The sequence below is a fragment of the Protobothrops mucrosquamatus genome, unplaced genomic scaffold (genome assembly GCF_001527695.2).
Source record: "Protobothrops mucrosquamatus isolate PMUCROS unplaced genomic scaffold, P.Mucros_1.0 scaffold1736, whole genome shotgun sequence".
Classification (NCBI taxonomy): Eukaryota; Metazoa; Chordata; class Lepidosauria; order Squamata; family Viperidae; genus Protobothrops; species Protobothrops mucrosquamatus.
The window spans coordinates 190,402-204,685 of NW_015387882.1; the positions used below are offsets into that span (position 1 = coordinate 190,402).

At 41.2% G+C, this 14,284-nt stretch overlaps 1 protein-coding gene across 1 annotated transcript; it reads left to right on the forward strand.

The window, feature by feature from the left end:
- Positions 1-2: 2 nt before the first annotated feature.
- Positions 3-2,925, forward strand: MRPS34 (mitochondrial ribosomal protein S34). The gene is made up of 3 exons (XM_015822983.1): positions 3-320; positions 1,206-1,248; positions 2,184-2,925. The coding sequence occupies exons 1-3, from the start codon at positions 3-5 to the stop codon at positions 2,462-2,464; spliced, it is 642 nt and encodes a 213-aa protein (XP_015678469.1). The 3' UTR covers positions 2,465-2,925.
- Positions 2,926-14,284: the final 11,359 nt, after the last annotated feature.

Here is a 14,284-nt window from a genome sequence, read left to right on the forward strand (position 1 = left end):
CGATGGGTCGTTACAAGGGATATCGCCCGATTGCAGCCAAGGCCAAGAAAATCCGTGAATACTGGGCTTTAAAAAATCGACCTCGTGACTCCCAGCGTTATGAGGTGGACTACGAGAAGATGACCCGGGCCTTCACAGGCAAGCGCCTCCCTGTGCTGGCCTGGGAGGATGTGAGGAATGAGAACCGGCTTTTTATGCTGCTCTCCCGCTTGCACCTCTTTGGTATCGGCAGGATGGTCACACGCAAATCCTGGATATGGGAATACGATGAGCCTTGTTATTGGGTCATTACTAAAGTAAAACTGGATTATACAGCTGAGGTGAGTGCTTCCACTGGCTGGAAAAGGGAAAATTCAGGCATCCTAGAACAGGGAGTCCTCGACTTACAGCAATTAGTTTGGTGACTGTTCAAAGTTACAACAGCACTGAAAAAAAGTGATTTATGACTGTTTTTCACACTTGCGACCATCACAGCATCCCCCCATGGTCATTCAGGTGCTTGGCAACTGGTTCATATTTATGACGGTTGGCAGTGTCCCGGGATCATGTGATCAATCTTTTGGGACCTTCTGACAAGCAAAGTCAAGGGTGAAGCCAGATTCGCTTAACAGTTGTGTTACTAACTTAACGAAGGTGGCAAAAAAGGTCTTAAAATGGGGCAAAACTCACTTAACAAATGTCTCGCTTAGCAACATAAATTTTGGGCTCAGTTATGGATGTATATCGAGAACTACCTGTACACAGGTTGTTTATTCATTCATTCATGTTATTTTTATTTGTAAAATTCATTAGCTGCCCGTCTTATAACATGGTAACTCTGGTCGGCTTACAATATTAAAAGATAAAACTGCACACAACCTGATGATATAAATAAAATCAACCTCGCTAACAAGATGGGGAGTAAGGGAGTAGGATGAGAAGAGGAGGGGGTGGGATCTGTTGTAAATCTGTTGACCACATCCAATGTGAAAATCCTTAGTTGGAATCCCAGGCCAACAGGCAGAGCCAGTTCTTTTAAGCTCTTACAAAAAGTAAGGAGGTTTGGAGCTTCAAGATGGTTCAAAGGGCAGGCGCAATCCTCATTTAACAACCTTAATTGGGTTGGAATTTCTTGAAAATCGACTTTTAGTTTTGGTTCAAATTCAGACACTCCCTCTTCCCTTCATCTTGAATGGACTATAATCATTTGATGTTCTTTGTTACAGAAAATGGAACATGGAAAAGCCTGGGGATATTTGACATTTAGAGGTAAGGCAAGATTTGCTTTTATGGGTGAAGATTTCACGATGAAGCCTTTAGCAAGGACGAGGTTTCATGAGAGAGAGAGAGAGCAGTGGGGCCAAATCTTTTGGGCTCGGGGGGTCAAAAATTAAGAAATGCCTAACTTGATTCTCCTGATGTATCGAACCCTCCCCCCCAACTCTGAACAAAAAAGAATTTTTTATGCATTTTTATATAAAAATGTACAGTCCAATCATGTGTGGCATTGTGTATTATATAAAGAAACACAATTACAGAAACATAATACAAGTAAAACCAACCGCATGCAGTCTATGCCAGTGATGGTGAACCTTTTAGAGACCAAGTGCCCAAACTGCAACCCAAAACCCACTTATTTATCGCCGGGTGCCAGGTGGGCGTGGCTGTGGTGGTCATGGCAGACTGGGTGGGTGTGGCCAAAGTGGGCGTGATCTCCTTGATGTTGCTCGTGGGGAGGGATGCCTGTGGGGGCTGGGTAGGGTTGGGGGAGATCCAGGGGGTCTCTGGCAGGTGGGGCGGTGGGCAAGAGGCTCGTCCTGCTGGGTGAGGCGAGGGGAGGCAAGGCAGGGCAGGGGTGCTATTGTCACAGGGCAAGGCGAGGCAGGGACAGGGCAGCTGCTGCCTGACACCATCGGCCCCCGCACACAGAGGCCAGCGAGCGCATGGGTGCTGGGATGCACCCGGCCATGTGGGACCTCGGGGAGTTAGAGGGTGGCTGGTTGAAGAGGGAAGGTTGCCATCTCCGGGGCATGGTGCACATGCCCACAGAGAGGGCTCTGAGTGCTGCCTCTGGCATGCGTGCCATAGGTTCGCCACCACTGGTCTATGCTTTCAAATCGGTCTTTTCACCGCGTGTTCCATCCTGGCAAGACCTGCCTGCATTTATCAGGACCTCTCTCTTCCTCTTCTCAATTGCTTCTTAGGCAAGCCCGAAAACGAAGAGAAAGAAATAGACAAAGTAATGTACCACGACTGGCGCATGGTACCCAAACACGAGGAGGAAGCCTTTAAGAAATTTACCCCTCCCGTGGAAGAAGAAAAAGTCCGGTATGTCCTCTATCCACCGCTGCTACGGGCCATGATCCTTGCGCAGAGGCAGAAAGAAGGTAAATCAACCAAAGAAGAACCATTGCTTGATTTAGAGCCAGCTGTTCAGCTCCTAAACGCGTCCCCCGGAAACCAAGCTGAAGGGACCCCGGTCTGAAGACTTTAGGACTTCGAAATGGCTCTTGGTTTGTTACATTCTCAGGTGTGATCACACGGCCCAACTTTCTTATTCTGCCTTGCACTGAGATGTTTCTGGGAAATACGATCCTGTCACTGAGGCTGGGGAAAAAAAACAACCCCACCAGCAATAAGTAAAATTAGAAGATAATTTTGCTATTGGAATCTTCCATTGACATTTCCCCAATTATCCTGTTTTGTTTTTTAGATTTGTTTTTATTTCCCATTTCTGTGTTTCTTGTTGCTACCTGATCAGGTCCGAGGAGAGCACGGGGCATCAATCCATTTGTTTTAATAATGAGGCAATATAAATTAAAGAGACTCCTAATTAAAATAATGGATTGGAACAGAGATCAATCTCTGTCCTAGCACGGCATCATCTTCCTCCCCTGAATCCAGTCACAACCTTAAAATGTGCTGTCGTGTTACTGTATGCCATTTTTTTTAAAAAAAAAACAGCCTCAATCTCTTCTTTATGATGTGGCATTGTTCTTTCCTGTATTTTCAAATGTATTGGTGAAATGAAACAGGGTTGTTACGGGGAAAATAAGAGGACGAAGGAGTATTAGGTATGTTTGCTGCCTTGAGTTATTTGTAAAAATAATAAAAGTAGGATACAAATGAATAAAAAAATGTTAAAATCACGGGCACAATGAATTTGTGTCAGAGCTGTCCTCTGAAACAGACACGCACTAGGAACTGGATCGGTGGAGAAATGGGGTCACTCCTGAATGGAAGGATTTCCTTGGTCAACATTGCACTGCAGCATCACTAAGTTTTTTTACATGTGTGTTTCATGTATGTATGAGTGTTTCTAAATGCCTCCGCTCTTTACCCCAGAGCACATAACAATAAGATCACCCCCTTAGAAAGTAATCAAATAGAAAGCCGTTGGAATCTTGCTAGCTCTTCCAGTGGCACCCACTGGAAATGTTGAAACTTCTTTTCCAAAATTAATAATTGACCATCTTTGATTTTCTTTTTAATGTGCAATTTAATTTCATTTTAAGGGCAAAACAATCATCTCAGCAAAGAGGGGAGGGGTTGACGTTGATTGACCCCTCATCTGCGTAATAACAGGGGTTCCCCTGAAAAGCCAATAATGTCTTGTGCTTTTGGTTGTTGTTTTTGACGACAACCTTGATGTTATCTATTCAGCTGTATCCAATTCTTTTCTTTTTTTCCCTAATATTATACAATTAACTTTCCATTACTGAATTGCAGAAGAGTTGATTCCTCTGGGAGAAAACAGATCCTGAACCAACCAAAAGCTTTGAAGAGCTTTTTCATCTTAGAAACCAGGACAGATTGTTCTTTTTTTTCTTTTTTTTTTGTGGCTGATAAAATAAACAATTTTGAAGTGCAAAACGCTCAACTTACGATCATAACGAAGCCCAAAATTTCTGTTGCTGAGCAAGGCAGTTAAGTGAGTTTTGCTTCATTTTACAACCGTTTTGCCACCGTTGTTAAATGAATCCCTGCCATAGGCACATTAATAACACGGTTGTTAAATAACACGGCTTCCCCATTGACTTAGAAGGGGATCACATGATCCCAGGACATGTCATAAATATGAGACAGTTGCCAAGTGTCCAAATTTTGGTCATCTGACCATTAGGGATGCTGCAGTTGGTCATCAGTGTGAAAAGCCCTCATAAGTCACTTTTTTCAGTGCCATTGTAATTTTGAACAGCCACTAAATGAACTGTCGTAAGTCGGAGATTATCTGTACATTGGGATTTTTTTGTTTTTTTTTAAGCTGCCCAGAGCTTGAGCGGGCAGCCATTCCAATTTTGTTAAATAATATAGAAATAAACTTTCTTCCTGAACCTCCCAGGAATATAGACCAGTCTTTTAGATTCTGTGGCCTGGAGATAATTGGATTTTAGTGGCCATTAGCTCCTGCCATTATGTCCAAGGATGATGGGTGGTGGAATCTAAGCCCCGGAGAGCCTCTGGTTCCTTAGTCCCCCCTCAATATCCTCTGAAGCTTTTCATCTGGATTAAGTATGAGTGGTTTAAGATTTAGGCTTGAAATCCGAAGAAGGAGTGTGAAAAATGACAACCGTATTTTGAATCTGCGTATCAGTGTTAAATATAATGCTCCTTTGCCACTAAGTACAACGCACTCATTCTATCAAACCTCTTTAACATTCTGTCAACCGTCTCTCCTGTTAAGGAGGTTTAATTTTCTCCAATGAGAAAGTAATTTGGTAAAGAAACTCGGCAGCCTGACAATTAAAAAAAACACATTTTTGTATTAATTTGAAAGCTGCGACTGTGGAATTTTAGGTGGTGTGATTGACTTTGCTAATCACCCTGCTTGTTTCTATCCTATTAGAGCCGAGGCGCGCCACCACAATCATTTTACACAATAAAAGACAACAACAGGAATTACTCTTTGCCGTTATTCACCCCGTTGCAAAACTAGCTTGGTTTTAAATTTAAAAAGGTGGTGTGTCGCGTACACCGAGAAAATTGGGTTAACTTGAGTACAACACAATCCGAAAGCTTGGAAGACTCCATCTCTGATCCCAGTGACCGACCCAGACTGGATCCTGAGTACAACACCGTTTAAAATGGGGAAATCTTTGGGCAAGTTTTTGGGATCCAACTGAGCTTTGGAAAAATTATAATCAGGTCGTCCTCAATTTGCAACCATTTCTTTTTTTAATGGCCATTCAAATAACAACAACAACAACAACAACAACAATAATAATAATAATAATAATAATAATAATAAATTGGAAGGGACCTTGGAGGTCATCGAGTCCAACCCCCTGCTCAGGCAGGAAACCCTATACCATTTCGGACAAATGGCTGTCCAGTCTCTTCTTAAAAACGTCTAGTGTTGGCGCATTCACCGCTTCTGGAGGCAGGTTGTTCCACTGGTTAATTGTTCTAACTGTCAGGAAGTTTCTCCTTAGTTCTAGGTTGCTTCTCTCCTGGATTAGTTTCCATCCTTTGCTTCTTGTCCTGCCTTCAGGTGCCTTGGAGAATAGCTTGACTCCCTCTTCTTTGGGGCAGCCCTTGAGATATTGGAAGGCTGCTATCATGTCCCCCCTCGTCCTTCTCTACATTAAACTAGACAGACCCAATTCCAGCAACCGTTCCTTATATGTTTTAGCCTCCAGTCCCCTGATCATCTTTATTGCTCTTCTCTGTACTCTTTCTAGAGTGTCAACATCTTTTTTACATCGCGGTGACCAAAACTGGATGCAGCATTCCAAGTGTGGCCTTACCAAGGCATTGTAAAGTGTAAAGTTACAAGGGCACTGAAAAAAGTGACTTCCAACTGTTCCTCATACTTACGACCATCACAGTATCCCCACAGTCGCCTGATCAAAATCGGCCTGTACATAACGACTGTTGCAGCGTCCCAGGATCATGTGATCCCCATTTGCGACCATCCCAGCTGGCTTCTGGTGATCAGCAAAGTCAACGGGGGACGTCAGATTTGCTTAACAACCCCAAGATTCGCTTAACAACTGCAGTGATTCACTTAACTCTACAGTAGCAAAGTAGGTCATAAAACTGAACATGACTCAACGTAACAATCGCTGTGTTTAGCAAGGAAAATTGTGCTCTCAATTGTCGTAAGTCGAGGATTCCCTGTACAGGCATAAGAAGGAATATTCTGTTTCCCTATGGACTGTGTGTGTGTGTGCGTGTGTGTGCATGTGTGTGTGTGTGAGTGTTAAAGCCTCTTTCTTTGCTGGTATCATAATTGAACACATTTCTAACTGGCTATTCTTTGATTTTTGGCAACCCTTTTTTTTTCTTTCTTTCCTCCCTTCCCCTTCCTTCAGCTGCTTATCAAAAGCGAACAAAATACTTTAATTCCTTTGTGAAGCCTGTCTGGAGGGTTAATGAATTAATGTCGTGTCAAGTGCTCTGAAAATTACAACTCCTTACAGGCTCTTTAGGGCTGGCAGAGTGCTGCGTTGAATACGCAAGGACTCCGCAGTTTGTCTACTTTTGATGCCAAGCTTTTCAATCCCGCTGCACCTTCCCCTTTTTTCAATCCCCCTGGTACGCAGAGGACGACAAACGCCGCCAAGAAAGAAAAAAAAAAAATCCCCAAAGAAGAGATTTTGTTTTAGATGGAAATAATAGTAATCCTTATCCTTATCAGCACATCTTGAAATATACTAAACTGGCAAGGCTGTCTTCCCCCACCGATTGGAGGACATCGGTATGCTGCAGAAATGGGGTGAAATTTTACACAGCGGCGTTAATAGCACAACTTCCCCATGGGCAATGAACCAAATGTTTTTTTTTATTGATTTAACAAAGGAAATTTGAACGAGAGAGACTTGAATTTATGCCCGCACATATCAAAGCAACTGTTAGATGGCAGCAAAGAGATTCTGGGGACCTGAACCCTCCACTGCCATCTAGTGGTTTCCTGTTTTCTTGCAGCCTAGATGTGACAGCTGCAACATAGTACGCAGCCCTTGATATTTGGTGATGAATGCCGAATATCGATACAATATTATGCAATTCCTATTGTATGTCATCATGCAGGTTTTAAGGAAGAGACTGGACCGTCACTTGTCTGAAATGGTATAGGGTCCTGCTTGAGCAGGGGATTGGACTAGAAGACCTCCCAGGTCCCTTCCAGCTCTGATTGATTGATTGAATTAATAATTGATAAGATTAACCCAATGAGAGCTAATGAATAGATTATTTAACAAACCATGATTGGCTGGCTTAACCTAGCAAGCTAGGCCAAGCAGCATATTTGGGCTATGTTCACAAGATATCCCAAACCATAATTTGCTACTTAATAGCTTTTCAGCAAGTCACCATTAATTGCATTTGAGCCAGAAACCGGTTCACAAACCACAGTGCCTCATTCGGACAACATACCAAGATGAAACCATAGAGAAATAAATTCAGATTAGAGATGGGGAGGAATTTCCAGGTGATAACACCTGTCAACCAGCAGAATAGTTTGCTTCGTTGGATGGCGTGTTCCCCTTCATAAGTTGTCAACAGAACAGGCCATCATTTCTCTGAAATACTTTACAGATCCTGCACTGAGCAAGAGATTGAACTACTAGATGACCTCTGAGATAACCTTTCCAGTTTATGATTCTATGAAAACCAAAGAAATCACATTTTCAATGGGCGTAGGTTATCCTCGGACCCAACTGTACGGCCTACAACCGAAAAACTAGGAAAAAGACCAACAAGTCCATTAGAAACAAGAACAATCTTGTAACATTATACACAGGTAGTCCTTGACTTACAACCACAATTGACCCCAAAATTTGTGTTGCTAAGTAAAACATTTTTAAGTGAATTTTCCCCCATTTTACGACCTTTCTTACCACAGTTATTAAGTGAATCCCCACTGACTTTGCTTGTCAGAAAGTCGCAAAAGGGGATCACAAGATCCCAGGACACTGCGACCGTCATAAATATGAGTCAGTTGCCAAACGTCTGAATTTTGATCACATGACCATGGGGAGGCTGCAACGGTCGTAAGTGTGAAAAACGGTCATAAGTCACTTTTTCCAGTGCCATTGTAACTTTGGTCAAGGACTACCAGTACATGCTGGGGGAAAAAAAGATACTCTTGTTTGAATAAACTCACTTCCTTGGCCATCCGTGCTCATATAGAAAAACAAATCTTAAAACTCATAAAACACAGGATAAAAAAAGAAGCAAAATGAGGTTACAATGACAGTGATGTATTAGCTTTAAAAATGCACCTTACTTTGTCTGATGACTACATAAAAAGTCTACCAAACTTGGAGGATTAATTCTGGGCAAAAGGGAAAAAAAATCTACTTCACACAGGTGTTTGCAATTTGCATTACTGACAAGCACCTGCAGTGAGAATCCAGAAGGTTCTGTAGGCAATTCCCCTTGTGAGGAATTGTGTAATGGTCAAACACAAGACTGAGAAATCCTTTTGAGAAAACCTTGAAGCAACTTCCACCTCTCCAGGGAAAGCAAACAACTCTCCTGGTGAGTAATTTTATGGATTACTTTTGTAGTATTTAACTGGGAGTGATTCAAACAAACAAACAAACATAATTAGGATGAGGAAAAAACATTTACTGTAGGGTTCTTGATCTGTCTAGCCCACCATTTTGTTTTTTTTAGGCCATAGAGATGCATTTGAAAGTTTTGCTTGTCATAATTCAAACATTTTTCTCCAAAGCGTGCATTCCCCCTCCCCCCAATGTAGTAAAGTGTATCTTTGTTCTGTGTTTATTTATTGCCAGTAGTAAATACACAAAGGGGCTGTTTCATTACTGAGCAATGAAATTTCTCTGGACTTGTAAGGTGTTTGTACTTCAATGTCTCTGGAGAATGTGCCTGACACTCAGATACATATATTGCTTCCTTCAGTTGTGTAGTTTGGAGACCAAGCAATTTTGGGTTGTCTAACAGTCAGGGCTGTCCAACCTTGGTGACTTTAAGACTTGTGGACTTCAACTCCCAGAATTCTAGGAGTCAAAGTTCACAGGTCTGAAAGTCACCAAGGTTGGACACCCCTGTTCTAAACTAAGAGGCTGGCTGGGGAATTCTGGGAGTTGAAGTCCAAAGGTCTGAAAGTCACCAAGATTGGACATCCCTGATCGAAGTTTATCCTTAGAGGGAAAATCCAAATATAAAATATAAAAATAAATAATACAAACTGCAATGAAATATTACAGTATTTTCTCATTGGGAAGGCGTGCTCCGATTCAGTTTGCTAGTCAGCCTGTCCCACAAGTGGGTATTTCTGTTAAGCTCTAAACCAGGGGTCTTCAAACTTGGCCCTTTGATGACTTGTGGACTTCAACTCCCAGAATTCCTCAGCCAGGCACGTGTGCCTGGCTGAGGAATTCTGGGAGTTGAAGTCCACAAGTCATAAAAGGGCCAAGTTTGAAGACCCCTGCCCTAAACCAAGAACAACATGAGGCAGTTCTTCCAAGCTGGCTATTGTTTTCACACCTGCGATCAAAATCTTGCCAGACTGAGCACTCTACTCTCTGCATCTACAATATACAGGTCGTCTTTGACTTGCGACAGTTCGTTTAGGGACCGTTCGAAGTTACAACAGCACTGAAAAAAAAAGTGACTTATGACCATTTTGTCACACTTACGACCGTTGCAGCATCCCCAGGGTCACCAGATCAAACCTCAGATGCTTGACTCGTAGTTATGACGGTTGCAGTGTCCCAGGGTCACGTGACCCTCTTTTGCAACCTTCTGACGAGCAAAGTCAACGGGGAAGCCGGGTTCATTTAACAACCGTGTTACTTATTTAACAACTGCAAGGATTCACAAGAAAAATTGTAAAATGGGGCAAAACTCATTTAAGAACAGTCTCACTTAGCAATGGAAATGTCGGGCTCTGTTGTAGTCGTAAGTGTAGGATTAGCTGTAGTCTGTGAACTATTAGGGAGACGCTGTCTTTGCCCTCTTTCTCTCACACATAACATCCAGACAGAGTTGACCCTTATTCCTGCGGATTGCTCCCTCCTGGAGGTCCACCTCCCCTTTACATTCCACCACATTTTAATTTCTTCTCTCCAATTTTCTATAAAAAACAAAATGGCTCCTGGGTGTGAAACTGGGGGCGCCCCATCCCTATATCATCTCTGCAAACTTGAAAATATGCAATTCTCTCCTCCTCCATCCTCTCCTTTCCCATTAAGCCTGCACGAGCTCCGATGACCTCAAGGTGGCAATTCTTGAGAAAACAAATTACACAGTCCAATTAGATCACCGAAAACGAGGGCGCTGCAATTCCTTAGCAGGTTCAACGCTGTTTCTCATGGATTAAACATAGATAAAGGCTATTTGTCACCCCTATTAACTAATTGCTAGTTTGTGTGCTGCCAAAGTGAGCACAATTAATTGTTAATTAACTGTTCAGTGCAAAGACTCTGGGTCACACCTAACCTCTATTAATATCTGGCCATTAAAGCAATTTCGGCCTTCTGCTTTCTCTTCGCGGGTTCCATTTTTTTTAAAAAAAAAATCTCCATCAAGGCAGGATGATGCATTAAAAGAAATTCCTTTGTCCTCGAGATGCTGTGGGATGGTGTTTTGTTTTTTTTTAACTATTGATCGATTGATATAATGGTAGCCATCAACTTATGACAACAACTGTTGCTAAGTGAGTTTTGCCCCATTTGTTACCACAGTTGCTAAGCGAATCACTGAAATTGTTAAGTTAGTAAGTGAATCTGGCTTCCCCATTGACTTTGCTCGTCTGAAGGTCCCAAAAGGGGATCACATGACCCCTGGGACACAGCGACCGTCATAAATATGAGTCGGTTGCCAAGCGTCCGAATTTTGATCACGTGACCCTGGGGACGCTGCAACGGTTGTCAGCGTGAAAAACGGTCATAAGTCACTTTTTTTCAGTGCCGTTGTCACTTTGAACAATCGCTAAGCCAACGGTTGTAAGTCAAGGACTATCTACACCTAGAAATTACGGTCACTATGATCGCTTTGTGTAGTAAGTTGGCCTCTGTTTCCTGTGGTTAGAGCAATTTTGCGCCTTCGTCTTTGACCTGTCAGCTCATCAATCTATTTCCAACCCAAGGTGACTATCCCATCCATGTCTATTGTCACTTACTACCTGAATGGGCTATCAGAGTTAATTGAAGTGGTGGAGCATGAGCCAGTATTTTAAATTTACTGGTGCTTTTGGGTTCTGCAGTAGAAAAATGGATATTTTTTTCCCCAATTGGGAAGTCAGAGCATTTTCCAAGAGCCCAGGAGACATCTTGACAGTCTTGAGATAGAGGTAATGAGCTTAGAGGGAAGTTGTGAAGCTGGAAAGGAGCTAACAAGAAGGAAGGAAGGAAGACGTGGGAAAGGATGGTGTTATTTGGCGAGAGCTCCTGCTTAAAGACATCATGGTGGGCCAGGCAATTATTGTGGAGACCGCTGACTGCCGTATGACACACAAATTATTCAAAGAATAAGTACAGGTCCTGTCTCCCTAGGAATAAAATAATAATAATCCTTTCCCCCCAATATGTCAGGACTTTGTTTCATTAAAACTCTATTGTTCATCTGCCTCTTGACTTACGATAATGACTCTGCCTTTTCTTAATTGACAAGTAAACTCTTCCAAAGATTCCTGTTTCAAAATTTAAAATAAATCTGTACGTAAGCAAAAGCTGGTTTCTTGTTAGTTCGGTCCCAGAAAGAGATTCTAGGTGTGATGCACAGTCCCCCCCCCATAAAAGGAATGTTTTCTTTTTTCTTTTTAAAATGATTTACATACATTTACTTGCATTTCTGCATCTGTGGTATTTAAAATTGTGTTCTACATTGCCCTAAAGAAAATTTGCATGCTTTTTAGATGATGATGATGATGATGATGATGATGATGATGATGATGATGATGATGATGATGATGATGATAAAGTTGGAAGGGACCTTGGAGGTCATCTAGTCCAACCCCCTGCTCAGGCAGGAAACCCTATACCATTTCAGACAAATGGTTGTCCAGTCTCTTCTTAAAAACTTCTTCACCGCTTCTGGAGGCAGGTTGTTCCACTGGTTAATTGTTCTCACCATCAAGAAGTTTCTCCTTAGTTCTAGGTTGCTTCTCTCCTTGATGAGTTTCCACCCGTTGCTTCTTGTCCTGCCTTCAGGCACCTTGGAGAATAGCTTGACTCCCTCTTCTTTGGGGCAGCCCCTGAGATAGTGGAAGACTTCTATCATGTCCCCCCTCGTCCTTTTCTTCATTAAACTAGACATCCCCAATTCCAGCAACCGTTCCTTACATGATTTTGCATTTCATATATTCACATCTTCTGGATGTTTATTTTATATGCATTTCTGTGAGCTTTCAAATCAGACTAAAACAGAAAGTTTGGGGGTAATTGTGGTTGTAAGTTTCTACCTGTAGAAGAAACCTGCAAGGGGAATACAAACCAAGAGAATATCTCGCAATAACATATTATTTTTGGAGAAAACCAATCTCCTTGCAATGAAAAGCTTAGTTTCATTGTTTCCTGTGTTTATATATCTTTGATGAATGTTTTGTGATATAAGGTTGGTGAACTTACTGTTATGTCCTTGCCATAGAAATAATAAATGTTGTCCCGTTCTTCGTAAAATCTAATCTATCAGGCACATGTTTCCACATATTGGATATATTTGAGCTTATGGCAAAAGGGAGATGGTCTTGTCTTACCCAATTACCCAAAAGCTATTCCCCATATCAAATTACTTTCTAATGACTTGCTCTGCATTTTTTGTAAATATTGAAAAAAAAACACTTTAAAGTTTAAAAACAAAAACAAAAAGGTGCCAGTAACAAGATCTTTCGTACGTGTCTCAGATTACATCATCAAACCTCTCTATTTTCCTTGATGATTATACCACATTCAAATTAATACATTTCTAATTATAACTCAATCAGTTAAGACATTTATCAATATATTTTAACTTATACATATCCGTGTCCTGTTTTTAAATTTTACCTATTTTCAATTACAGTGTTCCAATTTGGCCTTTAATATCCATAATATTTAGATTTCGGGTATCCCAAATTTCCCCTATTTCATTACAAAATAACTGTCATATCTAAAATACACATATTGTTTACTTAAATACATTCTTACCTTATTTCACAAATATATTCTATTTCTCATCCTAGTACCTCATCACTTACTAATAAAGTATCCTTTATGGTCTCATTCCAACTTCCATATTATAATTCAAAAACTATATTCTAAGGGCTAATTTTCATTTCCCTTATAAATCTAAGTGCTAAATATTAAATCAATTAACTGGACTATTGATTACCCAATCACCACGCTGCTTCCTAAATACTTGGATGTAAAACTGGAAAATTAATAAAACTTGTTTTTTAAAAAAAGGTTCCTTGGATGGCAGTATTCTTTTTCATTCAGTTGAATGTTGAACTGTTAGGCATAAAGAACCAGGACCGCACATTAAGTTCCAGTTAAGATTAATTATTTTTCATGCCGATATACAAGAATCTAATCAACCAATGGTCAGAACTAGATTGGTGGTGGATAAGAAAAAAAACAGAATTCAAGAGAGGTTGAATTTAGATCACTTGTGGGAATGTAATGAGTCCAGGTTGATTCCTCTCTTGACTCCACCCCTAGTTCTGCTTGCTCCTCTCTTACGTGAACAGAACGAACTTTGATAGCACGCTAAAAATTGTAATTGCATTAGATTTTCTGAAAGATCACCAGAGAATTATAATTCCCCAAACGGAGTTTTTCTGTTTTTCCCCTGAAAAAAGCTCGGCACACTGCAGGAGTACGTTTTTTCCTGCCTTAAAGAAGCAAAAAGATACATTTGACTCTCAAGAAAAAAATCTTTAACATATAGGCTGACTTTTGATACACACAAAAGTAGCTCTGTTTTGGCATTTATTTATTTTTAATTTTTGTTTATGCGTGTGGCGGTGGGGAGTGGGAGGTGAGGGAAACAAACGAAGTCCTGTCAAATTTTGCATGCACAAGGAATATTCTCATTATCTTCACAAGGCAAACAAATGGGTTGTTTTTCTCAGTCAGACAGGATGTTTTGATGCATGAAATGAAGCCTTATTTTCTCCCTTCCCACAGAGTTCTTTGGACTTTCTATTAAAACAGGCTGTTACAACTTAACTTTACTCTCCTCTAGCATTAAGTTACAAGTGGAGAACAGTTGGTGCACTATGTGGATTGAAATATAGTTCCCATCATCCCTGGCTAGAATGGCACCAGAGTTGGAAGCTGAAAATTTTATTTTAGCAGTATTTCTGCTCTAAATTTTAGCGGTGTGGTGGCCTAGAGGCGAAGATGCTCAC

Coding starts and splice junctions, on each gene's coding strand:
- MRPS34 (XM_015822983.1), top strand. CDS start 3: ATGGGTCGTTACAAGGGATATCGCCCGATTGCAGCCAAGGCCAAGAAA. Junction 321..1,205: donor AACTGGATTATACAGCTGAG/GTGAGTGCTTCC, acceptor TCTTTGTTACAG/AAAATGGAACATGGAAAAGC. Junction 1,249..2,183: donor GGGATATTTGACATTTAGAG/GTAAGGCAAGAT, acceptor ATTGCTTCTTAG/GCAAGCCCGAAAACGAAGAG.